Source organism: Daphnia magna, linkage group LG8 (genome assembly GCF_020631705.1).
Source record: "Daphnia magna isolate NIES linkage group LG8, ASM2063170v1.1, whole genome shotgun sequence".
Classification (NCBI taxonomy): domain Eukaryota; kingdom Metazoa; phylum Arthropoda; class Branchiopoda; order Diplostraca; family Daphniidae; genus Daphnia; species Daphnia magna.
Window position 1 is genome coordinate 10865372 of NC_059189.1, and position 26706 is coordinate 10892077.

The window sequence follows — 26706 nt, forward strand, 5'->3', positions numbered from 1 at the left end:
GAGCCCCCCAAATTTGGATGTTTTCAGCACCAGAATTATCGTTTTCAAAAACAAGTTTTATTTATCCTTTTCCAATGCAATTACTGATGATATCGGACGGATAAATACGTGAAGAAAATAAAAAAATCAAACAAAATTAATCATTACCAAATAAAGGAAGTTTAACTTGGAGTGTTGGGAGGTGCCGTAACGTCCGCATGATTCACATAAAAAGAGCGCGTTGTCGTGGAGAAGAGTATCAGAAGCGTCTCGTCCAGCAGAACAAGAAACGTCCTCAACGTGGAAGCGCTCAAACGCATCGGTAGAGTATAGCTACATATTATTACGGTATAAGAATATATATATAGCATAATATATAAGTGAATCATTTTGCTTGTACAGTTTTCTGTTTAAAAAAAGAATATTTAAACGCGTTTAAAGCATTGGTCAAACTAATTCGAATGCTGTATATAATATGCACGCGTGTACGCATGTAAAGCCTGTGTTTATATAGAAAAGGAAAGGATGGCCATGCATAATGTAGAAGTGAAACATTTTGCGTGTAGTTTTATGTTTAAAACAAATACTTAAATGTGTCGTTAAAGCACCGAAATTCAACTAATGCTGTTGTATACAACGTATGTAGGGGAGAGTGGGGCTAGTTGGCAGGAGGGCAAGTTTGCAATTCCAAATTTAGAAGAATTGTGTGAAAGAGGTTTTATTGAAATAGTTCATAGTCAAAGATGTTTATCGTGCGCACATTTGTGCAAAGTTGTATAAATTTATCCCAAATAGTTTAGGAAATAGAAAATAACGAAATTTTTTCCGTCAAATCCACAATAGTTGCGTGCTTGGTATTCATCAATTTTATCTGTTCTTGGTATGCATATAATTTTTAAAAAATATTAGTTTTAGAGAAAATTGTGTCCTCTATTGAACTGTAACAATGGATTTGTTTTAATCAATTATAAAGGAGTAATAAAAATTGTTATTTGAATAAACCCTGGGTTGGGGCAAGTTGATACATTGCAACATGGGGCATGTCGGCATAGGCATTATACATGCATATGTATAGTATACATGGCCTGTCAAAATGTCAGGGAATTGTAAGTCGAATTTTTGCTAGATATGACTTATGGTGAACAGCGGTATGCATTAGAGGCCAAAATTTGGCACATTTTAGGTGTTTCACTTTATACGATGTTCACCTGTGAAATGTTTGCCTGAATTATGTATATTATTTTTTATTTTTTGCATTTAAGACTATTAATCTTTATGTAAGTTATCACAACTGATTTCTGAGTTTCCCACTCTAAAATAACTATAGGATTTTTGTTAATTGTAATGTTATTCTAGTTTGTTTACCACATCAACATTTCACTGAAATCCGTATTTGAAATACATGGGGCCAACTTACCCCACTACCACTGCCAACTTACCCCGTTAGTGGGGCATGTAGGCAATTTTTTTTTAGCTTTTTGAACGTTGATTTCGATATGAATTCTTCAACGTAGATCAAATTAAAAAATAGCACGAGAAAGCTGGTTATCTAAGCTTTCTTTTACAATTTTTTGGGTGTCAAAATATGAAAAATTAAAGAAACCAGAGAAGAAATTTAAAAAACTGTACCAACTAGCCCCACCCTCCCCTATAGCCTGTGCTGTTATATAGATAATAAAAAATGGCGATACCGAAAGCAAATGATTTGACAGCAGCCGTCTTCATAGCAGCCATCACCCTGCTGCTGGGCACGGCTAATGGCAGCATTTATCAGACGAACGACGCCATCGTTTTCGAATGTAAGTAATTTTGTTGTTGTTTTTGTTTTTCATCTGCGCGTCATTGTTGAATTACTGGATGAAGCAATGACGGAACGAAATAATCAACAAATTACTATTCCTTTTTTTATAATAAATTTTTTTTCGAATTTATTCTTCCCAACAGTCGACAGGACGTGGGATGGCTCTCTTCTTGCCAAGCGTTACCCTCCTAGCCAATCGGATTATTTGCCAATAAAGGATTTCCTGAATGGCGGCGTTATCCCTTCTTCACACATCCCCATGATGGACCCGTATACAAAAAGCAATCGGCACAGTAGCAACGTTCAGAGTTATTATAGCTGGCTGCATTACCATCCGTTGATGTACGCTGGAGCGCGTGTTGCTCCAGAGTCCCCTCCTTACGAGACCCGTACAGCACAATGCGGTGCTGGGCCTACTGATAGGTCTACCCATCAACGTATTATCGGCGGAAGTGAGGCTATTCCCAATTCCTGGCCTTTTGTAGTAAGTTTCGTGTGTAGAGCTATATACATTATATAGCGCTGCGTATAGTCTATATTTAACACAATCTATAGACTATACATTGACTGGCTGTAACCTAAAATCAATTGTTTGTTTTTCGTGATTTAATTTCAGGTAAGCCTAGGTGGGATGGGTGGGGCGATCATCTGTGGCGGATCTCTAATTTCCGAAACTAAAGTTCTGATCGCGGCTCGCTGTGTAGAAAGGTAATAAGAGATATAGGCTTGTCGTTTATATAGGGGAGAATGGGGGCAATTGATACACTTTTTGGTTTTTTGTATTTCTTGAAAAAAAAACTAAATAGTTTAATATAAAAATTATATAGAATTGTAGCCTATTATCTCAGCTACTAAACGATATTTTTTTTAATGAGAAAAAATTAATTTTGATAGTAGTAAATTGTAAAAAACTGAGGTCGCTTCGAGTGTTTCAATTGCCATGGTAGCAGGGCAATTGAAACGGTGTGTCGACGCAATTGCAACGTGGGTTTTCCCATAAGGAAGCTTCTTCATACCCAAATAAAATGAAAATCACGATATCTCAGCAGCCACAACTGCTAGTGTGATCAAATTTTACCAATAGGTACAATGCGATATACAAATTTTTAAAATATGCTTAAAGAAGATCGTAATTTAGTTTGAAATATTTAAATAATTAAATTTAAAAAAAAAACCATTAAGCAACATGCTTTTTAAAATAAATCCCAAACAGCGAATACAAGTATTATAGTTGTGTTAACATGATGATTTACATTTGTTTAAATGAATTACGTCAAATACTTGCAAAAAAAATGCAACCACTCGCAGACAGGGAATATAAACAAAGTGTTTCAATTGCCCTGCAATAGGGTCATCGTTACATTTAATTATTTAAAATTATTTAAGAGTGCAGGGAAAAATTAAATGACATTAAATTGTAAAAAAATGAATTTCAAATCATCTGAAACTAATTTTATTACTAAAACGTAGCGTTTTAGGGGTTAAAACAAAAAAATTGAAAACGCAAATTTAACAGACGGAGAACAAAAAACAGTTTTTTCGAGATATCTTAAAAAGTTTTTAATAAAAAAACTCGTAAATTTTTCTAAACTTGTAAACCCCCTCATTCTATTAACCCTAATTTTTTCAAGAAAATTTCTCTTATACGGCGAGAGAAAAAATTTTTGTTTCAATTACCCTGTGTCTCAATTGCCCCCACTCTCCTCTATATATATAGTCAGTATTTATTTCGCATTAAAAACCCCAATAGGTTTTATTTTTATTTTATTTTTTCCTATTGATGGATTTTTTTTTCTTGGATTGATCCGTTATTTATTTTTTATTTTATATTTTTTTTAGATTAACCATGCTTGAACTGTCGTTCATGAACTTGAAACTTGGCATGCACGAGGTGGATGACTCACAAGCAACGAGGCGAATCTCTCGAATGACAATCCATAAAGAATATAACCCCAAAACAAACGTAAGTGTGCACTTACGTTCGATCTGATATGTTTTCGATCTAATATTTTATGAGCTTTTTTATACAAATTGCAACAACGTGTTAATTGTATAGATGTTTTATTTCGTTTTGTTTTTTAGTCCTCTGATATCGCCATTTTAACAATGGACGCACCTGTCGCTTACACAAAAGCCATTTCACCTGTCTGCTTGCCGGCAGCAAGTACCAACGTCGATGCCTACGCCGGAAAGGTTGCCTACATCATGGGATGGGAAGCGCAAACTTCATCAAAAACAGGAGAAAAATTTGAAAAAGAAGCAGGTACGTACAGAAAATTTGTCAATAACTTGTGTCTAAAATGAATATACATAAAAAATTATGAATAGTATAAGAAAACAACAACAGCTGCTTGCCAAATAGCTGGCTTTTTAAATATAGCATTTGTTTCTTGTGAAATCACGTGAAATCCGAGTTGTGGTAGCTGCTAACGAGTAGGCCTACTTGGTTCTTTGTGGTAGGCCTAGGCTAATAACTTGGCATTTTTTTATTTTTTACGAAGCAGCCAAATTGATGAAAGAGGCCGTTTCGATCGTAACGGTTGAAAAACAAGATGGAACTGAAATCAAACCAGGTACGTACAGAAAAATTTTCAATAACTTGTGTCTAAAATGAATACACATAAAAAAAATATGAATAGTATAAGAAAAAAACAACAGCCCCTTGCCAAATAGCTGGCTATTTGAATATAGCATTTGTTTCTTGTGAAATCCAGTGAAATCCGAGTTGCGGTAGCTGTTAACGAGTACTTGGTTCTTTGTGGTAGACTAATAACTTGTACAGTGCCGGTCCAGTTATAGAACCGGCCTGTGCGTGGTTCTATAACTGAATGGTTCTATAACCAAGCACCCGATCTTAGTGCCACCTATCGTCGGCTCTTTCATCCCTCAAACTTTGACGGTCTTAGAATGTAAGGGCACATAGCAGAGTGGTAATGGTGTTCGCTATGGATCTAGAGTCCCGTGTTCGAACCGCTGCTATGACTAACTTAAAAAGATTTTTAATATGTGTGTAATATAGTCTATGGCTATGAATGGTGAGATACTAGTGTATCTTCATTAGTGGGGGACCATCCACAGAGGAAGTAGTTTGATGAACTAGAAGAACTGTTGTCATAACAGAAGGAAAAAGAAATTGGAGTTGATAGAAGGACTGGAATGGAACAAGGTGCTAGAAGATAAGAATGAATAGTGGAAGCTATTGTATTCTATTGTATTTGGTATGAATAACTTTACCGCCTATTATTATTGTATTTGGTATGAATAAATTTACCGCCTATTATTATTAGTTGGGTCATTGAACCAATGTACAACATTGCCTAAAAAGATAAAACCCATTACAGCAATATTTTATTGCATGTTTTAAAAGGCAAAACCCATTCATTCCCGCCATAGAAAATCGATATAGTTCATAATACGGCAGACGGTGGCGCTGAAACACGGCAAAGAAAAATCGGTTCGATAACCGAGCCGGTTCCTTAGCTAGGCGGTTCTATAACTGGACCGGCACTGTATGGCATTTTTTTTTTTTTACGAAGCAACCAAATTGATGCAAGGGACCGTTTCGATCATGAAGTCCGAAGAATGCAAGGCCATCTACTGGAATCCTGGCCAAATTTCTCGCACCATGCTGTGCGCTTCTAGCGACAAATCCGATTTTTGCAAAGTAACAAATCGTCAAATCATTTCGACAATTTTTTTGCCATTGTCTGTGTAAGCGAAAATCTTATTTCTTATTGTATAGAGTGACACTGGCGGTCCACTGGTTTTACAAAATCCCAACGGATTGTGGACCCAAGTCGGCATCGCTAGTTGGTCAGCTGGTATGGAGTGTCTTTTGTTTTGTTTTTTTTTACATTGACTCAAACCTTTGAAAAGTCATCAACTTTCTTATGTCGTTTCATTTTAGTGAGATTTAATTATAATTTTTTGTTTGGTTTTGTTTTGATTGCAGGGTGCCAAAGTGAAACTGAAACTGCAAGTGTTTACACGAATGTGGCGTTGCTAAGACCGTGGATCAACACGAACATGATCGATTGATGTGTGACACAACGCAAAAGATACACGACTCGGCAAACGGACAAAGATTATTCGAAACGTGCATTAACTTTGAGTTTCCTATTTTTAAAAAAATATATTATTCATTCTTCCAATTGGCTTGACACATCTGAAAAAAGATGAAAATTGGTGTCCAGATTTTTTGTTTTCTGAATACAAACTGCAAATCAAAAATTCCATGGATTGTTCGCTATTATGATCGGATGATTGGAATGGTAATTCTTTTAATTCAAAAAAACGTCATCATTGATTTGAGCCTGTTACACGAAACCGGGAGGGAAAACAATGACCAGTCATGGAAGATGTTCCTTGAAATATATGTGAACAAAAAAATGTGTTAAAGTATGTCGGTCGAGCTTGGAGTCTTACAGACGATGATGCCCAGTGATTGGAGCCTGTAATAAGCTTCGTTACTATCCGACCAAGCGTCTCCGTCGAGCCGGACGATGGACGAAGCGGCCGATTGGCTCAGTCGAAACCCAACGGCCGGACAATCGTTCAATGGCTGAGTCGCTAAATGCTGCGCGGTGTGAGCAAGGGATACGCTGCTCTTATTAGAGCCCAGGTTGATGATGATGTCGGCTGCATCCTCTTCGTCGGGTACTTGTTTCTCCGTGATGCTGGCCCATCGACGATGAGGCCAACTGTTGGGGCTGACCTGGCCACCCATCAGCGCATCGTGCTCGTTCTCGCTGTCGCTACTTTCGCTTACATTCGTCCTCCTATCATATATATTAACGATCCAACAAACACCCCACATTTATTTGATATAGCTAGATCGACTCATTGTCATTGGCAATTATGTTTTCAACCTTAATTGCGGAGGAAAAGCGGATGTGATGAGGTACAGATCGTCCGTTTGGACCTCAACTGAACGCAGCTGTTGCTTGTCTTCCAGTAACGGCCTCGAACTGTTTCTCATTTTTAAACTAGGGGAGAGTGGGGCTAGTTGGCAGGAGGGCAAGTTTGCAATTCCTAATTTAGAAGAATTGTGTGAAAGAGGTTTTATTGAAATAATTCATAGTCAAAGATGTTTATTGTGCGCACATTTGTGCAAAGTTTTATAAATTTATCCCAAATAGTTTAGGAAATAGAAAATAACGAATTTTTTTGCGTCAAATCCACAATAGTTGCGTGCTTGGTATTCATCAATTTTATCTTTTCTTGGTATGCATATAATTTTTAAAAAATATTAGTTTTATAGAAAATTGTGTCCTCTATTGAACTGTAACAATGGATTTGTTTTAATCTATTATAAAGGAGTAATAAAAATTTGTATTTGAATAAACCCCGGGTTGGGGCAAGTTGATACATTGCAAGATGGGGCATGTCGGCATAGGCATTATACATGCATATGTATAGTACATGGCCTGTCCAAATGTCAGGGAATTGTAAGTCGAATTTTTGCTAGATATGACTTATGGTGAACAGTGGTATGCATTAGAGGCCAAAATTTGGCACATTTTAGGTGTTTCACTTTATACGATGTTCACCTGTGAAATGTTTGCCTGAATTATGTACATTATTTTTTATTTTTTGCATTTAAGGCTATTTAATCTTTATGTAAGTTATCACAACTTATTTCTGAGTTTCCCACTCTAAAATAACTATAGGATTTTTGTTTATTGTAATTTTATTCTAGTTTGTTTACAACATCAACATTTCACTGAAATCCGTATTTGAAATACATGGGGCCAACTTACCCCACTACCACTGCCAACTTACCCCGTTAGTGGGGCATGTAGGCAATTTTTTTTTAGCTTTTTGAACGTTGATTTCGATATAAATTCTTCAACGTAGATCAAATTAAAAAATAGCACGAGAAAGCTGGTTATCTGAGCTTTCTTTTACAATTTTTTGGGTGTCAAAATATGAAAAATTAAAGAAACCAGAGAAGAAATTTAAAAAATTGTACCAAATAGCCCCACCCTCCCCTACTGGAATCTGTTCCATTGGATTCTTCATGATTTCAAACTCCATCGAGACACAGTAAAAAATAGTTTACCTGCAACTAGGTCCAACTGACTGCCAAATGCCCGACGTAGGAACGTCATGTTAGTCCTACTTTTGCTATCTCCGTTCGTATTACCTGCCGGCTGATCAGCCGGAAGAGCGTGATGAATCGATTTAGTGCTACTGTTACTAACCCCCCGTGATTTTTTTTTTAAAGAATAAAAATACAAAAGAAATTAATATAGATGCTGATGTAAATATTAGTAGCATACAGATTAGAAGTTGAGTTTTGAATTCGTACTCGTTTGTCAAGCGATTAGAGGTCACGCGGCTGACATTCCCGCGATGTGGTCCATCTCCCCTGTTGTATACATACAAAGAATAATAGTAATAGAACAAGCCCAAATATGAAACGTTGAAATGTGTTGAATACCAGCAGCTTTGATCGGGGTTTGTGATTGAGCTGCCACGAATTGTGGATTGAGTAGCGTGATTGCTCGAGCTGCTGAACGCGCTCGACTGATTCGCATTGTACTTCATCTGCTGTCACGTTTCATTTGAGTTAACTATGACCAGCACATACTGGTTTTTTGTATCTTTTGAAAACAAAACTGAAAATTTTAACATAAAAATTATATAGGATTGAAGCCTACTATCTCAGCTACTAAACAGTATATTTTTTAATGAGAAAAAATAAGTTTATTTGTAGTTTAATTTGTAGTTTGGCATGGATCGTAGGATTGTAGATTGGCAGGGCAACTGCCCTGCTTCCATGGCAAACTGAACTGAAACGGTGGGTCGACGCAATTGCAACGTGGGTTTTCCCATAAAGAAGCTTCTTTATACTCCCATGAAATCAAAATAACGATATCTCAGCATCCACAAATGCTAGTGTGATCAAATTTTACCACAAAGTACAGTGCAATTTATAGATTTTTTACATATGCTTTTGTTATATCGTAGGGGAGAGCGGGCTAGTTGGCAGGAGGGCAAGTTTGCAATTCCTACTTTAGAAGAATTGTGTGAAAGAGGTTTTATTGAAATAACTCGTAGTCAACGATGTTTATCGTGTGCACATTTGTGCAAAGTTTTATAAATTTATCCCAAATAGATTAGGAAATAGAAAATAATGAAATTTTTTGCGTCAAATCCACAATAGTTGCGTGCTTGGTATTCATCAATTTTATCTTTTCTTGGTATGCATATAATTTTTAAAAATATTAGTTTTATAGAAAATTGTGTCCTCTATTGAACTGTAACAATGGATTTGTTTTAATCAATTATAAAGGAGTAATAAAAATTTTTATTTGAATAAACTCCGGGTTGGGGCAAGTTTATACATTGCAACATGGGGCATGTCGGCATAGGCATTATACATGCATATGTATAGGACATGGCCTGTCAAAATGTCAGGGAATTGTAAGTCGAATTTTTTGCTAGATATGACTTATGGTGAACAGTGGTATGCATTAGAGGCCAAAATTTGGCACATTTTAGGTGTTTCACTTAATACGATGTTCACCTGTGAAATGTTTCCCTGAATTGTGTATATTGTTTTTTATTTTTTGCATTTAAGGCTATTAATCTTTATGTAAGTTATCACAACTTATTTCTGAGTTTCCCACTCTAAAATAACTATAGGATTTTTTTTTATTGTATAATGTTATTCTAGTTTGTTTACAACATCAACATTTCACTGAAATCCGTATTTAAAATACATGGGGCCAACTTACTTCACTACCACTGCCAACTTACCCCGTTAGTGGGGCATGTAGGCAAATTTTTTTTAGCTTTTTGAACGTTGATTTCGATATGAATTCTTCAACGTAGATCAAATAAAAAATAGCACGAGAAAGTTGGTTATTTGAGCTTTCTTTTACAATTTTTTGCGTGTCAAAATATGAAAAATTAAAGAAACCAGAGAAGAAATTTAAAAAATTGTACCAAATAGCCCCACCCTCCCCTACAGGATGACAATGGCGGTCCGCTCGTCGTGAAATCTAAGGAAGACGGCGCATGGTACCAAGCCGGCATCGTCAGTTGGAGACGAAGTATAAGTTGAGTATTATCGGCTTTTTATACATCATAGAATTTGTGTTTTTTAATGCTTGTTTTTACCGAAATTTTGTTCATCATGATCCCTTTCTATATGAAGGATGCAAGAGTGCGACTTATCCAGCAAGTGTTTACACGAGGGTGAATTGGCTAAGGGGATAGATTAACGAAAGCATGAAGAATTGATTGGCGTGATTATTTATACATCGTCACGCGTTCCAAAGGCTACGTAGGGCTATGACACGACACACGGCGAAATGGCAAACCTGCTTGGAAAAGCAAATCATCGCAGCATAAATAACTTTGAGACTGGAAATTGCGGCGTACGGGCTGTGCAATAAAATTGATTTCCTTGTTCTTTATTCATTGATTTGACATCAATTGAATTCATTCTTCGGATTACAAAGAAACCATTCCTGCATGATGGGCTCTTAACATTTTTAGAAAAATAAATATCGTCCGAATAAAAACTGAATGAATTCGTTATTGGAATGAATATGGTTAGTATATTGGGACTATAATGATTTCCTGTTGAAATTAGTGCGTATAGTAATAAACGTTTGCACTTTTCATTTCGCGATTCATTTTCATTTTATTTTCTTGCGACAAACGAATGAAAATGAAAATCAATGAACTTTATAAAAATATAAGGTGTGTATTAGGCATTGCTATAAAGTGGACCAATAAACATAGTCTAGTTATAGAATAACACAACGATTGGCAAGGAAGATTTGATCAAATCAATTCATCATTTCGTTAGAAGATTCTCCGCTATCAAGGTTATATAGTCCATACTCGACACGGTCATTTATCAAGTGCATTGCGCAGTTGTTTTCGTTCTGGAATGACAAAACATTTTCTTTGATTTTGTCTCCTGTTTTGCTTGGCAACTCATTTCAAAACCTGCTGAAGTACAAAACAAGCTTGGACAAGTTGCAATGAGCAAGACTGATAAACTTAAAGAAATAGGTGTGGCACTACCAACTCTTATTGTTAATTTGCCAGCAAAAATGGCGATCGGGTGACTTTATTTGGGAATTTTTTTAAGGTCATCGGACGTAGTCTACACTGTTGAGCCAGCTGTTGAGTTCATATGTGATTCATTTTGCTACTCAAGTCCATTCGAAATCAAATGAAGGAACGCAAATTCGCATTCTGATGCATCAAAACATAAACAAACAACATCGCTAGGGCGTTGTCCCGAATCATTTGAGACAAAAAGAAAACCCCCTGAAATTGCAAATTTTTTGTGATGCCAGTGACATTGAACCCCCAATTTGGATGTTGTCACACCAGTAAAATTATATCGTTTCAAAAAAAAGTTTTCTTTATTTTTCCAATGCAACAACTGGTGGGATCGCGACGGTTATCTCCGTGAGCGAAAATTAAAAATCAAATAAAAACTAATTATTACCAAATAAAGGTAGCTTAGACTACTTGCAGTGTTGGGAGGGGCCATAACGTCCGCATGATTCTCATAAAAAGAGCACGTTGTCGCGGAGAAAAGTATCAGAAGCGTCCCGTCCAGCGGAAAAGGAGAAGTCTTCAACGAGAAAGCGCTCAAACATATCGGTAGAGTATATTATATGGTATATAATAAGAATATAGCATAATATAGAAGTGAATCATTTTGCGTGTATAGTTTTATGTTTAAAACAAATACTTAAATGTGTCGTTAAAGCACTGAAATTCAACTAATGCTGTTGTATACAACGTATGTATAGCCTGTGCTGTTATATAGATAATAAAAAATGGCAATGCCGAAAGCAAATGATTTGACAGCAGCCGTCTTCATAGCAGCCATCACCCTGCTGCTGGGCACGGCTAATGGCAGCATTTATCAGACGAACGACGCCATCGTTTTCGAATGTAAGTAATTTTGTTGTTGTTTTTTTTTTTCATCTGCGCGTCATTGTTGAATTACTGGATGAAGCAATGACGGAACGAAATAATCAACAAATTACTATTTTTTTTTTTTTTTATAATAAATTTTTTTCGAATTTATTCTTCCCAACAGTCGACAGGACGTGGGATGGCTCTCTTCTTGCAAAGCGTTACCCTCCTAGCCAATCTGATTATTTGCCAATAAAGGATTTCCTGAATGGCGGCGTTATCCCTCCTTCACACATCCCCATGATGGACCCGTCTACAAAAAGCAATCGGCACAGTAGCAACGTTCAGAGTTATTATAGCTGGCTGCATTACCATCCGTTGATGTACGCTGGAGCGCGTGTTGCTCCAGAGTCCCCTCCTAACGAGACCCGTACAGCACAATGCGGTGCTGGGCCTACTGATAGGTCTACCCATCAACGTATTATCGGCGGAAGTGAGGCTATTCCCAATTCCTGGCCTTTTGTAGTAAGTTTCGTGTGTAGAGCTATATACATTATATAGCGCTGCGTATAGTCTATATTTAGCGCAATCTATAAACTACATTGACTGCCTATGACCTAAAACCAATTGTTTGTTTTTCGTGATTTAATTTCAGGTAGGCCTATCAGTGCCAGATGATGAGGGCAAGAGTTCAATCATCTGTGGCGGATCTCTAATTTCCGAAACTAAAGTTCTGATAGCGGCTCGCTGTGTAGAAAGGTATATATAAGAGATAGGCTCATATGTTGTTTAATAGACTAGTCAGTATTACTATTTCGCATTAAAACACGATAGATTTGATTTTATATATATATTTTTTTTTGTTTCATTTCTTTTTTTCGCTTGGCTTGATTTGTTTTGTTTATAGATTCAGCATGATAGATATGTTTTACGCGACTCTGAAACTTGGCATGCACGAGCCGGATGACTCACAAGCAACGAGGCGAATCTCTCAAATGATGGTCCATAAAGACTATAACCCCAAAACAAACGTAAGTGCCCATGTCTGTAACATATAATCACATCGATTTAGATTTTGTTTTTGTCTGTCTTAAGTAGCTTCCATTATTTTCAATCTAATACTTTGATGAGCTTTTCTATACAAATTGTAACATCAACGTGTTAATTGCATCGATGTTTTATTTTGTGCTTTGTTATAGTCTTTTGATATCGCCATTTTAACAATGGTCGCACCTGTCACTTTCACAAAAGCCATTTCACCCGTCTGCTTGCCGGCAGTAAGTACTAACGTCGATGCCCACGCCGGAAAGGTTGCCTACATCATGGGATGGGGACCGACAATTTCAACTAAAAAACAAGCAGGTACGTACAGAAAAATTGTCAATAACTTGTGTCTAAAATGAATATACATAAAAAAAATATGAATAGTATAAGAAAACAACAACAGCCCCTTGCCAAATAGCTGGCTTTTTGAATATAGCATTTGTTTCTTGTGAAATCACGTGAAATCCGAGTTGTGGTAGCTGCTAACGAGTACTTGGTTCTTTGTGGTAGACCAATAACTTGCATTTTTTTATTTTTTACGAAGCAGCCAAATTGATGAAAGAGGCCGTTTCGATCATAAAGGTTGAAGAATCAGCTGAAACCACACCAGGTACGTACAGAAACATTGTCAATAACTTGTGTCTAAAATGAATATACATTTAAAAAATATGAATAGTATAAGAAAACAACAACAGTCCCTTGCCAAATAGCTGGCTTTTTAAATATAGCATTTGTTTCTTGTGAAATCACGTGAAATCCGAGTTGTGGTAGCTGCTAACGAGTACTTGGTTCTTTGTGGTAGACTAATAACTTGGCATTTTTTTATTTTTTACCGTTTTTTACGAAGCAGCCAAATTGATGCAAGGGGCCGTTTCGACCATAACGTCCGAAGAATGCAAGGCCATCTACCGGAATCCTGGTCAAATTTCTCGCACTATGTTGTGCGCTTCTAGTAGCGTATCCGATTTTTGCCAAGTAACAAATCGTCAAATCATTTCGACAATTTTTTTGCCATTATCTGTGTAAGCGAAAATCTTATTTCTGTACAGGGTGACATTGGCGGTCCACTGGTTTTACAAGCTTCCAACGGATTGTGGACTCAAATCGGCATCGCTAGTTGGTCAGCTGGTATGGAGTGTCTTTTGTTTTTTTGTTTTTTACATTGACTCAAACCTTTGAAAAGTCATCAACTTTCTTATGTCGTTTCATTTTAGTGAGATTTAATTATAATTTTTTTTTTGGTTTTGTTTTGATTGCAGGGTGCCAAAGTGAAACTGAAACTGCAAGTGTTTACACGAATGTGGCGTTGCTAAGACCGTGGATCAACACGAACATGATCGATTGATGTGTGACACAACGCAAAAGATACACGACTCGGCAAACGGACAAAGATTATTCGAAACGTGCATTAACTTTGAGTTTCCTATTTAAAAAAAATATATTATTCATTCTTCCAATTGGCTTGACACATCTGAAAAAAGATGAAAATTGGTGTCCAGATTTTTTGTTTTCTGAATACAAACTGCAAATCAAAAATTCCATGGATTGTTCGCTATTATGATCGGATGATTGGAATGGTAATTCTTTTAATTCAAAAAAACGTCATCATTGATTTGAGCCTGTTACACGAAACCGGGAGGGAAAACAATGACCAGTCATGGAAGATGTTCCTTGAAATATATATGAACAAAAAAATGTGTTAAAGGATGTCGGTCGAGCTTGGAGTCTTACAAACGATGATGCCCAGTGATTGGAGCCTGTAATAAGCTTCGTTACTATCCGACCAAGCGTCTCCGTCGAGCCGGACGATGGACGAAGCGGCCGATTGGCTCAGTCGAAACCCAACGGCCGGACAATCGTTCAATGGCTGAGTCGCTAAATGCTGCGCGGTGTGAGCAAGGGATACGCTGCTCTTATTAGAGCCCAGGTTGATGATGATGTCGGCTGCATCCTCTTCGTCGGGCACTTGTTTCTCCGTGATGCTGGCCCATCGACGATGAGGCCAACTGTTGGGGCTGACCTGGCCACCCATCAGCGCATCGTGCTCGTTCTCGCTGTCGCTACTTTCGCTTACATTCGTCCTCCTATCATGTATATTAACGATCCAACAAAGACCCCACATTTATTTTATATAGCTAGATCGACTCATTGTCATTGGCAATTATGTTTTCAACCTTAATTGCGGAGGAAAAGCGGATGTGATGAGGTACAGATCGTCCGTTTGGACCTCAACTGAACGCAGCTGTTGCTTGCCTTCCAGTAGCGGCCTCGAACTGTTTCTCATTTTCAAACTACTGGAATCTGTTCCATTGGATTCTTCATGATTTCAAACTCCATCGAGACACAATAAAAAATAGTTTTACCTGCAACTAGGTCCAACTGACTGCCAAATGCCCGACGTAGGAACGTCATGTTAGTCCTACTTTTGCTATCTCCATTCGTATTACCGGCCGGCTGATCAGCCGGAAGAGCGTGATGGATCGATTTAGTGCTACTGTTATTAACCCCCCGTGATTTTTTTTTTAAAGAATAAAAACACAAAAGCAATTAATATAGATGCTGATGTAAATATTAGTAGCCTACAGATTAGAAGTTGAGTTTTGAATTCGTACTCGTTTGTCAAGCGATTAGAGGTCACGCGGCTGACATTCCCGCGATGTGGTCCATCTCCCCTGTTGTATACATACAAAGAATAATAGTAATAGAACAAGCCCAAACATGAAACGTTGAAATGTGTTGAATACCAGCTTTGATCGTGGTTTGTGATTGAGCTGCCACGAATTGTGGATTGAGTAGCGTGATTGCTCGAGCTGCTGAACGCGCTCGACTGATTCGCATTGTACTTCATCTGCTGTCACGTTTCATTTGAGTTAACTATGACCAGCACATACTGAAAATTGTGTTTTTTGATTTACCGTCCCACCGACGATGTGAATACGCAAATCTGCCGACGTGGTGAACGCCGATCTGTTGTTCTTCTCCGGTTTGAAGATGATGATGTAAAGTTTAGGACCGAAGAGGAGGACGAGCGTGACGACGGCGCTCAGCGAGACGCACATGCACAGCGTGATTGTCTTCGATTCGTTGCCGCTAAAATAAATGGGGACGAACGCCACCCAAATCACGCACGTCGTGTACCTTTAGTTTTGAAAGAAAATTCCAATTTGAATTTGATCCGTCAAAGAAATGGACACGAAAACGACGTAGGTATAGCCTACATGGCGAATCCAATGAATTTGGCTTCGTTGAAGTTCTCCGGTAGATTGCGCGTCTTGACGGCGTAGACGGTGCACATGCCGATCAGGAAGAAATCGAATCCGAGCGGCGCTATGAGTCCGCGCGTCGTCGTGTCGCAGATGATCAACACGCGGGACCGAGACGGGTAAAATTTCACGGCGTCCGCAGGTTCCAAAATCAGCATGGACACTATCAAAATCAGCTCTACTCCAATCATCGTCATCGTAATTAAAATCTATAAATGATTTAATTCAAAAAAAAAATTAAAACACAAATATAAAATTCAATTCGTCACGTGATATGCGAATCATTTAGAAACAACCAATTGAGAAGAGAGCCGACCTGAGCGGTGAGCGACAGCCAGCGTGATTTCCGCGTGCAAATTCTTTTCTTACTGCCGGCCAAGATGCGCGCGATCCTGTTCGTCTTGGTCAGCAGAGCGGCGAAGATGAGCGAGAAACTGAAGCCGGGCAGGATGCGCGACAGCGTGCAGCTGAGCTTGGACGGCACGGCCAGCAGCGGGAAGGTCGTCAAGTAGCACAACGCCATGCCAACCAGGATGATGTAGGTCAATTCACGCGTTGACGCCTTGACGACGGGCGTGTTGTTGTGCCAGGCGAAGACGGCGGCCGTGGCCAGCGTGGCCAGCAGACCCACCACCGACAGCGTGACGGCCACAATCGATTGGACGTCGCTCCACTTGCCGAATTCCGCCGTGATTTCTTTGCACTCTGCGCGACATTTGATCATCATAGAAGTTCATTGCGAATACATTTGCATATGTATCAAGGTCGTTCGTTCAGTGGGTAATAACATAAGGAGGAGGGAAACATTCTGGAACACGAGAAACGGCATTCAATCGTGTGTTATATATTTGCTATTCAATCCGTGCTCAGCTGCTGATTGTCAATTGAGATGCAATTATTGCTGAAGCTCGACAGCACGTACAGTCTATACGCAAAGGACTTGGACTACATGTCAACAGTTTTTTTGTCTTTTACCCAACGACTGCGGCTTTATGGTAATGAGGATCCAAGTGATGGCCCATCCTATACATCCACTGACATTGATTTAGTTAAGTCTTTTTTATTTGCCGCTTGGTTGCCTCGTCGGCATTCTGATGGATGTGGGCGAGCTAATACGAGTCGATCGCGATGCGCATTGCATTTTGATATAATTGTCTTTCTTTTTTTTGTGTGTGTGTGTGCTGTGTGTTTTGTTTGTGTATGTTACCGTTGGTTTGCAAGTCGGGCCAGTATCCCCACTGGCAATCCTGGCAGGCCGTCTCGTTGAGAACGCGCTGATGAGCATCGCACGTCACACATTGCCAACAGCAGCTCAACTCCTTTTGAATGATCTGCCAATCCGTGTTACAATCAAAAAACATTTAGTTGAATTGAAAAGAAGATCAGGCACATCTCAATGATACATAGAAGGCCCTTTTTTTTTATGTGATTAAGTTTTCGCCCTAAATGTAAACTCTGATGTTGTTTACGGATGTTCCGATCTAGTTTTCGTATCAATTGGACTGCATTTTTTATCCCCCCCTGTCTTCATCGAGTGGTACAACGTTTGTTATCATGGCAAATGGAATGGAAACAACAACACGGACACGTTTTGTCCAAATATTGACGGCTACATGGCAGATTGGAACGACAACCAGTTTCTGTGTTTGGTTCGACCACGTCACACGACGGTCTCACTCACAAAATTATTTCACTCTAATGCATTTGAAGGCCTTCAGCGTAGTTTCTTATTTTTAAGTCAAAGTCTATACAGGACAGGAGCGCTAAATCGGCAGCGAAGAATGGAACAACGAACACGACGTGACTGACAACCGGTAAATTAATTATATAGATAACGCGCACATCAAAACTATATAATAGACCCAGCACAAAAATGTGCACAAAAACAGCATCTAATAATCAGATCAGGTATAACATAAGACTTGAATACGTATATATAATTCGCCATTTAATATCAAATAATTATGCCCAGTTAAACTAATCAACGTTTCTTGTCTCTCTCCTGATGTATAGGCTACACGTGTGTATACATATATACAATTCAAGTCTAATGATATAAAAGAGGCCAGGCAATTGTGCTCAGACGAGCCTTTATACACATCGCATTTGACTTTAAGCTATAATCGAAGCTTGGAATAAAAAAAATTCTTAAGTACACTAAATTGCCAATCAAATTGAATAACCTTGATCTGTCCCTTTTGACACGGCTCCGAACAGACGGACGTGACCATTTTAGCTGGCCAATCGGGCATGTCCAGCGTGCCATTTCTCCAGCTGCCGATCTGGACGTAGCCGTACTGTTGCTGCTGCACGCCGCTAGGATTGCTCGATGACACATTTAACTCGTGACGTTGGTAATTCATTATGTCGTACCAACCGGGCGGATTGCCGTTCGAGTCAAACTGGACCGTCTCCGTGCCGTAAGGGAAACTGACGTTCAACAAATGATCCTGCCCATACAAAATATAACAATCATCAAATGGATCAAATCAAATCAAAACATAAAAAAAAAAAAAACAACCCTCAATAGAGATCCGTCGATGGGCAACATGTCTGGACACATTCCCGAACTGTTTGTTCCGCACACGCTCTGCTGTAGGTGATGCAACGCCCAGGCCATGGCCATCGTCGCTTTGATAACGAATCCCATTTTAGTGTCTTGTTTGTATCTGCCCCGGAGGCTCTCTTCTCCCGTGCATAACTTCTTATTGTTGCCGGCCACTTGAAGTGGACGCAACGAATGATTGGCCGCCGTTGGAGATGAATTGGAGTCGGGTAAAAGGCAGTCGAAGCGATGCTCCCAGAACTCCTGGAACCAAGGATTTCTCGCTCTCGTGGCCGCGTCCGGTTTCAAAGCGAAATAATCGCGATCGAACGAAGCCACTGGCGGCGAATGGATTCGAATGGATATACCTCCTTCCGCTTCGGCCTCGTAGCCTTGCACGACGTCTAATCGGTCAGCCCATCCATCGCTGTCTCCGTTTATACATCGAAAATCAATAGAAAACATCAAAACAATGAGATATACCACAGCAATTGACGTATATGCGTGTCCATCAGGCGAAGGGGGGGCGTGTTTAATCAAATGGTTCAGCAATGTCTTTTCCAAAGGGGAAACAGACGTTGAAAACGTACCTGCCCACCAATAGGAAATGTCCAGTCTGATTGAATCGACGGATGGCTTTCAGGATGGCATTGACCGTCTCGCCTTCGCAGAAGCAAACGATGACGCGAGCTTTAGGCTCTTCCATGATTCGCATCAATAGCCGATCGTATTCGTGGTCGACGTCGTTGCTCAGGATGGAATACTCCTTGGCCACGCAGATGCCTTCGCGGTCGGCGTATTCGCGGAACACTTGCAATCCACTCTCTCCGTAACTGCCCTCCGTACTGACGGCCGACACGTAGGTCCAGTTGTAGCGCTGCACGATTTGCAACATGGCCATGGCCTGCAGTTCGTCGGGTGGCACGACCCGCAAGAAATAGCCGAACCGGTTCTTGTCGCTCAGATCACGCGACGTGGCGCTGTAACCGATTTGCGGAATGTGGAACAATTGCAGGAGATTCTGCACCTGGATGCTGACGGCACTGGATCCTGGACCGATGACGCCCACCAACACTTTACGACGTTTGTTATTGTTCGTTGTTGTTGTGCTGGTGGAACAGGATTCTTTGTTCTTTTTGGAGCAAGCTGACGGATGCACAGGTGGCGCTGGTGATGTCGCCGTTTGATAATTGCTGTTGCCGCTGGACGTGGTTGTGGCGGCGGCCGGCGATGCGGCCACAGCGTCCCGGATGAATTCGAGCGTCTGCTCCAGGGCTACAGGAGCGTACCAGCAATCATCGCGAATTTCCACGCCCAGGCGGATGCCCGGAAGGATGGTCGGATCTTTGTTGATTCGCTCGATGGTCTGGAACGTGGCCTCGGCTCGCTGGATGCCGTACTCTTCCCAAATGCGTCCGCACGTCCTCATGTGCGCTGATTTCTGATCGGGTTGCTCGTGCATCGAAAACAAATAGCCGATGGTCATGTCACCTTCCAAAATGGCCGTCTTTCTCTGAGTCCATTGGCCAGTCACTGGACTCTGCAAAACGGTGGCCATCCACAATATCATCACGAAGGTCGGCAGCATTTTGAAAACGATCGCCATTTCGTGCGTGTCTCGTTTCGTGGCTGGAAACAACGGCAATGTCCATGTGGCGATTCAAAAGCGTCCGCCAGAGTCCTGGCCAAACCAAGTCATTTTTCAATTGAATCCCTTCATCTGAGAATTGATTAAAAAAAAAAAATTTAACAACTTATAAAAACTGCGTGGAACACATCGAGCGATGGTATAGATCATATAATGTTGGTGCGCAAGCTGGAACTCGACTGACTCGGCCACCAGCGGATGGTCTCTAGAAACAGGGGACAGTGCCGAAAAATGGTCGGGATTCTGCGCACTAGGATCCTGTCATACACAACAGGTATAATACATTATGAATAATTAAAAATGCAGAAAAGCATCATGTAATAGGCCTATCTTAATTTCTCCGTTCTATACTCGATTCAAAGTGATCTATTATCCCGTGATTTTTATGCATCTCACAAATCTATAATGTGAACTCCAATGTCATATTCACGTTAAGATTCCGTTTCTGCTGTATATCCACGCAACGTGTAGTGTTACGTATGTAAGCTTCATACATGACGCAATATTTAGCTGCGGGATAGCAATATGCATACAGCATCTTTTGCCCGTTCAAACATGACGGATGGCTGCTATGTGCTGGCCGTCAATCGATCTCCATCCCGTATAGTTGATGTATAGATATAGACGAGACCGTTAACGTATATAGATGACGCGCGTTTGGGACGTGGCCAGTAGATATTACAGAAAAGAATAGATCTCTCTTTATATGTCCCTTATATATTTTTGGATGTGCAGTCGTATATCTATATCGATTACGACTCGTCATTATAGAAAGACTATACATATCCAATCAAATGCGAGACAGAAGCTTCTTTGAATCGATAACATTCAGCGATATCAGAATGTTTTCTCGATTCGCGACGTGCATTCGAATTGAGTCATGTATAGTACGTTTTAATTCACGTGATGCGCGGGGTACAAAGTGAAACGGGCATGAGTTCTCGACGTGATTGACGGCACGCCTAATTGCCAAACGCTGTTGACTTTCTCACGCCCACTATAGATCGCCGTAGGCTGTGCCTGTACATCACGACCTATTGTGCTGGGTATATATAGAAAAACAATACACCGTTGTCTCTTCACGAACGAGAACGATCGACATATCGCAAAACAAAAGGCTTGGCAGTTGTGTATATTTGATTCGTAAATAGACCGGCGTGAATATACGACAGACTGTTGAACATTAGCCTCGTCTATTGTGTAATCGTCACCGATTGTTGTGTGTGTTATAGATTAATTTTGGACAGCGCTCCGGATGCGTCTCTTTGTTATCTAAACACGCCCCTGTATATATCTACGGCAGATTTTTATATACGGTGAGCTCATCAGTGAAGACATATGTATACGATGATTGAATTGTTTTCTTAATTTTCATGCAAATGACGAGATCGAACCGCCTGTTGCTGCCTATAGCAAAAATCACTAAAGTATAATATGGTATAGGCCTATAACGAAATGCATGGGTAGAATTTCTACTACATCGACATCTTGTCGTTTTCCTTCTTCTTTTCGCTACACGATCTATGGATTACACACAATAAAGGGAAAAAAAAGAGCTTATTCGTCTGCGAGGGCTAACAATGCGGTGCATCTTGAACATGCATACATAAGCTCGATGAATTTATTCTTCTCCTCGCATACAGCACGAAGGCCCTTATTATCATACCGAAAATGACGTGCATATATTTCGGACGATAATACACAAATGCCGCCAGCATATTTTCCTTTTTTTCTGAAACATCTTTTGAACTCGACGTTCCAAACTCGCAGCGAAATGAACAATCTAGAAACGGATGACGTCATTCAAGTTTGTCTATTTACCTAAACAGCAAGCCGTTGTAGGCTAACTCTCGTGCAACTGATGTGTATAGTAGCCTATATAATACGAGCCATTACAGAAATGAATTGTGTAATAGCTACTGTTTTGCCTTGTATATAATACGCACATATAGATTGTTTTCCTCTTCATCGTAGATCCAGCATCAGAATGTGAGGACTATATATACACTTTGATTGAGTTACAGTTCAATCACGCAGCACACCGATAGCTATTTGATGTCAATCATGTGTGCACATAGAAAAATCGCCGTAGCCCTACATTAGAGGGACATGTGGATATATCCATCACGCACACGAATGTTGTGTTCTAATGGCTCAATAACAACCGTTCCATCGGAAAACGTTATTCAGCAAACTTGGTGCGCAAAGACATATTTTTCACACTCTGTGTGTTATTGTGGGTCTATATATACACGTATAGACACGTAGCGTATTTACGTTAAATACAAATGTTAGGCTAGAAATGTGCTCTATAAGGTGACAGCACTTTCAATTACCTATGCAACGTATAGTTGACGCATTGTTGTGCATACATACGAACAAGATTTGCTGCACCTCTTGTATATAAAGACACAGAGGCACTTGAATTCGAAATTGCTGGGAAATTTAATTATACAGACAACAGTGTCACGTCTGTATGTATAAAGACAAAGAAGCCTTTGAAACATATAGATCACATTTTTCTTCGGTGTGTCCAGTTACTTCAGTGAACATGTCAACCTATTTTCTATTGAACATCAGATACAAATGTATACATCATTTAATTTCGCGATTTCAGCTGCCAGTTGAGTCGAGGAGAGACCGAAGAAGAAAGACTTTAAATTTTGTTCGAGCTCTTTTCATCGTGCACAATCGATCTCTTGGTTGAATTCAATCATCTCGCCAAGTACGAGACGTGAACTTCTGTATATAGGACATCATTTAAGGGCATCCAGCACTATATAGATGTACATGTATACAACTCATATGCAAAATGCTGCGCACGCCCCCCAAAATATATGGCGACCATTTAACATCCTATCGACACATAGTCTACCCCCTCCTTCCGCTAATGTGTGTATACACGCAGCACGACGTATACACACACAGACTGCCAACATGATGTGTATAACACAAGTCGTTATATTTGTTTGGTTCTGTTCGCGACGGCAATCTGCTTTAAATTAAAGGCCGAAGAGAACTTAGGGGAATTGATAATTGCGTGTGAGTTATCGTCTACTTGTTAGACTATATAATACAAGTGTTCCAAAAGACGAAAGGCGTTTAATTCGACGCTGAGCGGATGAGGGTGACGTGCTGTGATGGACTTGTAGCAGCAAATGTGTGAAACACCCAAAAAATCAGTGGCCGTCCAATTTTTGAAAGCGTTTGAAACGCTCTGCCTTTGGAGCCATGGGCCCACTTTGCATATGCATAATGAATGCAGACTATACGCACATCGTCGTTCACCTCCTCAGCGCGAATAATCGAATCGCAACAGAAATTGTAGGCACGTCCGAGGCCTATACTGCAATCAATCGATTCCAACCCAATGCAGAATCGCCTTTTGCACACAACTTTGCCCCGAAATATTTTTTTTTTGTGAAGGGTATTACACACATCAGCACCTCCTGCTGCGCCATTTCTCTTTGTATCGACACTGAGTGATTTATTTAGGAAATAAAAAATAAATAAAAAAGAGGGCGTCAGTTCTAACGACAAAAGCAAATGGAGCGCGAAATTTCTTATTACATTTTGACATAGGGCGTTTTATCCGTCGATTTATATATAGACGATATAACCATTTTCACTTAAAATAATTATCGTATATCGTGTAGTGCTGCTCTTGTGGCCGCTTCTTGTATATAGGACATGGTAAAAGTATAATGGCGTGAATGATTGTGTGTAATATATAAACCTTTTGAAATCCAGCAGCGCGTTTTTGTGTTGCCGATAGTTTTTTTATTGAACGGAGGGAGAGAGACGCCGTTCGATAAAATAAAAAGGTCACTTACTTAATTTTATTTTTTTATTTAAAACCCATTCGATAGACACGAAGGCTGTACACGTCATACATCAAACGGGACAAACGCGACCACGCCCTTTAATGCGGTTAATAGACCAGCAATAATAAACCGCATGAATGCCGTCCCTTGTTTTGCTAATGTGCAACAATACGATACGGTTCATCCACAAAAATAAGAAATGATTTTCTAAATGTAATTCCCTTTTATATGTAATATATAGTCTTAAATATTGATATAGACATATTATCAGCCTATATAGCTATAAAAGTATAAGACTTTACAGAATTTTTTGATTGTAGCGGTTCATCCATCCGCCAAATAGCTGACGGCCACGCCTATGGAGTCCATTAATTTCACTCCATATTTCAAAGAGGGAAGTAACAGTCTTTTGTTCGCCACTTTTTTTTCCCCTCTTTCTCTGTATAATACAGCAGCAGACACATCAGGGGCTATATACTGGAAGAGCCTTTGTATTTAAATAGAGGCCTTCAATAATGAAAACCCAAACACAGCACACAAAACACGGTTTTTTTAATGCAAACATCGACGCTAAATGCAAATCGTTTTGAATAGATGTCCGTAAATCACTGCAATTCTCGCTATGAATAAATCTAGTCGGCTTTAATAATTATTTTATTTTTTTACACACGTTCACACACAAATGCCAAACGCCGTTTTGATGTGCAGAATAAAGGGCGAGGAAAAGAAACATTTTTCTCTGTTTTAGACTATACATAATACATCACCTCTGTTTGCTTTACGAATAGAGTTTTTTTTTTTTTAAATAGAGCTGCTATTATTACATCCAATAGCACATAACATATGTGTGTGTGAGGCTCTTATTTATCCATTATTCTTTCCTGCACACTCTTTAACGTAACATATCCTTTTTGTAAACAAAGTATATGAAATTAAGAAAGCCAATATCCATCACTAGCAGCTGATGCGTTTGATGTCCCATTTTAAATATGTAAATTATACGTTGAAAAAGAGAACTCGTTTACAGTCTAAGATGTTATCTATTATACGACAATAGGAAATCAATTAAGTACGTGTAAGCCTATATGGCGTATATATATGCCTTCAAAACTACGCCGATTATAGAGAGGGAGTGAAGCCATCAAATCAGAGCTGTCAGCTGTACATTATCCGCTTTCGTTTTGACAATACGATCAATCGAAAATCCCCCATTTTCGATTATAAGGTCACAAATGATATATCCTTTCCCCTTTATATATACAGTACCCACGCCAGGTATTGGATCACCTCGGTCCAAAAACGGCGTTTTAACCCGCGCGAGATAGGCCTAACGGTGTCTCGCGCGTGAATTTTTTTAAAATACTAAGATTGCTCGTACGAGGTTAATTTTTTTAAATCGGAAAGATAAAGAATTAGTCTTTATCTTTCTGATTTTTAATTTGTAAAAAGTATAGTTGTTATATGGGAAAAAGGATCATTTTGAAATATTGGATCACCCCCGACATGTGTTGCATTCGTTGTCCCTACCCGCGGCTATGCCGTCGGATATGGGAGAGGGTCAAATGGTGAAAAAGGGACCCAAATTACAATCAAGTTTCCCGACGGCATAGCCGCGGGTAGGGACAACGAATGCAGCACATGTCGGGGGTGATCCAATATTTCAAAATGATCCTTTTTCCCATACAACAACTATACTTTTTACAAATTAAAAATCAGAAAGATAAAGACTAGTTCTTTATTTTTCTGATAAAAAAAAATTAACCTCGTACGAGCAATCTTAGTATGTAAAAAAAATTCACGCGCGAGACACCGTTAGGCCTATCTCGCGCGGGTTAAAACGCCTTTTTTGGACCGAGGTGATCCAATACCTGGCGTGGGTACTGTAGGTGCCTCACATCAATAAGTATATACGTCAGTCTATACAACACGCGCATGTTCCACAGCAGCACGTTTTCAACTGTCTTCTAAAATGCAATCACACAAAACTTGACCGACTTATTCAATGAAAAATGTGTCTAACCTTTAACCGCTTTCCTTCATCGTTTATATCTTTAATTACATACCAATCGATACCACTTTAAATCCTAGAAAGAATGGCAATCGCTGACATATAAGACGAGAAAACCCTTTCACAGTTCCATTGGCGAGTCTCATTCACCACGTTCTTCGTCTGACGTAATGGCCATTGATCCTCGTCTGTGTCTCCAATGTGTCCTTCACTTGAATTCCATCCAAAACAATCAGAGTGTGTATATAGATATATAGAAATACACAACACGGATGCACTTAAACGGAAGCTAAAAATGACTGGCCCCTATAAACAAAAGAGAGACTATACATATAGCCGGACCACTTACATCGAGCAGCAGCTGGTCAAATACTAATGCCAGCGTCACGATTATTGTACTTGTTATAGCTCGGTGCTCCTCGGTGCGTTCACGCGTCAAGGGTCACGATCGTGCACGCTACATACACTTGCACTCTTCCTATATACATTTATCCTCATCTATATTATATAATGTCTAAATCTAAGTAAAAGAGTCTATTTTAAATTAAGGGGGTTTGTTTCCCTGCTGTGTGTTGTGAATTGGAAATGGGATTCATGCACAGCAGGAAAGGGAAAAGTTTGATGCTGACGACGTTTTTCGAATGGATAAAACAACTCAAATGGCAACACGTGCTGATGCCACTTTGGATTTTTCACA

The 26706-nt window shown here is 39.5% G+C and overlaps 4 protein-coding genes across 10 annotated transcripts; 2 read left to right on the forward strand and 2 right to left on the reverse strand.

The window, feature by feature from the left end:
* Nucleotides 1–1631: 1631 nt before the first annotated feature.
* LOC116918634 (chymotrypsinogen B-like) lies at nt 1632–5902 on the forward strand. Its single transcript, XM_045177573.1, has 9 exons — nt 1632–1778; nt 1924–2264; nt 2397–2488; nt 3620–3743; nt 3863–4043; nt 4282–4353; nt 5317–5444; nt 5523–5601; nt 5733–5902. Exons 1-9 carry the CDS (start codon nt 1661–1663, stop codon nt 5816–5818), a joined length of 1221 nt encoding a protein of 406 aa, XP_045033508.1. The 5' UTR covers nt 1632–1660; the 3' UTR covers nt 5819–5902.
* LOC123475590 lies at nt 5711–6758 on the reverse strand. The gene is made up of 2 exons (XM_045178465.1): nt 6649–6758; nt 5711–6558 (listed from the first exon to the last, which is right to left on the reverse strand). Exons 1-2 carry the CDS (start codon nt 6756–6758, stop codon nt 6174–6176), a joined length of 495 nt encoding a protein of 164 aa, XP_045034400.1. The 3' UTR covers nt 5711–6173.
* Nucleotides 6759–11306: 4548 nt separating this feature from the next.
* On the forward strand, nt 11307–14080 carry LOC116918408 (chymotrypsinogen B). Of its 5 annotated transcripts, none has more exons than XM_045177575.1 (10): nt 11307–11416; nt 11586–11713; nt 11862–12202; nt 12333–12436; nt 12585–12708; nt 12877–13039; nt 13266–13331; nt 13569–13696; nt 13771–13849; nt 13981–14080. In XM_045177575.1, exons 2-10 carry the CDS (start codon nt 11596–11598, stop codon nt 14064–14066), a joined length of 1209 nt encoding a protein of 402 aa, XP_045033510.1. In that variant the 5' UTR covers nt 11307–11416; nt 11586–11595; the 3' UTR covers nt 14067–14080. The 5 variants fall into 5 exon arrangements, with proteins under 5 accessions (XP_045033510.1, XP_045033509.1, XP_045033512.1 ...); XM_045177574.1 differs by having other exon boundaries at nt 11311–11416; nt 11569–11713; XM_045177577.1 differs by having other exon boundaries at nt 11311–11416; nt 11569–11713; nt 13572–13696.
* A 98-nt stretch (nt 14081–14178) lies between these two features.
* Nucleotides 14179–25245, reverse strand: LOC116923854 (metabotropic glutamate receptor 1). Of its 3 annotated transcripts, none has more exons than XM_045177570.1 (12): nt 19120–25245; nt 18506–18956; nt 18168–18434; nt 17192–17315; nt 16301–16689; nt 15940–16193; nt 15637–15859; nt 15466–15569; nt 15334–15393; nt 15085–15215; nt 14896–15022; nt 14179–14805 (listed from the first exon to the last, which is right to left on the reverse strand). In XM_045177570.1, exons 1-12 carry the CDS (start codon nt 20133–20135, stop codon nt 14421–14423), a joined length of 3531 nt encoding a protein of 1176 aa, XP_045033505.1. In that variant the 5' UTR covers nt 20136–25245; the 3' UTR covers nt 14179–14420. The 3 variants fall into 3 exon arrangements, with proteins under 3 accessions (XP_045033505.1, XP_045033506.1, XP_045033504.1); XM_045177571.1 differs by having other exon boundaries at nt 14295–14805; nt 15085–15212; nt 15466–15572; XM_045177569.1 differs by having other exon boundaries at nt 14295–14805; nt 15466–15572.
* Between the last annotated feature and the right edge of the window lie 1461 nt (nt 25246–26706).

Excerpts from the sequence above, each read along its gene's own strand:
- LOC116918634 (XM_045177573.1), top strand. The coding sequence starts at position 1,661 with ATGGCGATACCGAAAGCAAATGATTTGACAGCAGCCGTCTTCATAGCA. Across the intron at positions 3,744-3,862 it reads AATATAACCCCAAAACAAAC|TCCTCTGATATCGCCATTTT; the intron begins GTAAGTGTGCAC and ends TTTGTTTTTTAG. Across the intron at positions 4,354-5,316 it reads TGGAACTGAAATCAAACCAG|CAACCAAATTGATGCAAGGG; the intron begins GTACGTACAGAA and ends TTTTTTACGAAG.
- LOC123475590 (XM_045178465.1), bottom strand. The coding sequence starts at position 6,758 with ATGAGAAACAGTTCGAGGCCGTTACTGGAAGACAAGCAACAGCTGCGT. Across the intron at positions 6,559-6,648 it reads GCTTTTCCTCCGCAATTAAG|GAGGACGAATGTAAGCGAAA; the intron begins GTTGAAAACATA and ends TATATATGATAG.
- LOC116918408 (XM_045177575.1), top strand. The coding sequence starts at position 11,596 with ATGGCAATGCCGAAAGCAAATGATTTGACAGCAGCCGTCTTCATAGCA. Across the intron at positions 12,709-12,876 it reads ACTATAACCCCAAAACAAAC|TCTTTTGATATCGCCATTTT; the intron begins GTAAGTGCCCAT and ends GCTTTGTTATAG. Across the intron at positions 13,697-13,770 it reads GCGTATCCGATTTTTGCCAA|GGTGACATTGGCGGTCCACT; the intron begins GTAACAAATCGT and ends ATTTCTGTACAG.
- LOC116923854 (XM_045177569.1), bottom strand. The coding sequence starts at position 20,135 with ATGGCGATCGTTTTCAAAATGCTGCCGACCTTCGTGATGATATTGTGG. Across the intron at positions 17,316-18,167 it reads GTCAAAAGGGACAGATCAAG|ATCATTCAAAAGGAGTTGAG; the intron begins GTTATTCAATTT and ends ACGGATTGGCAG. Across the intron at positions 15,216-15,333 it reads TCTAATCGCTTGACAAACGA|TAGCACTAAATCGATCCATC; the intron begins GTACGAATTCAA and ends GGTTAATAACAG.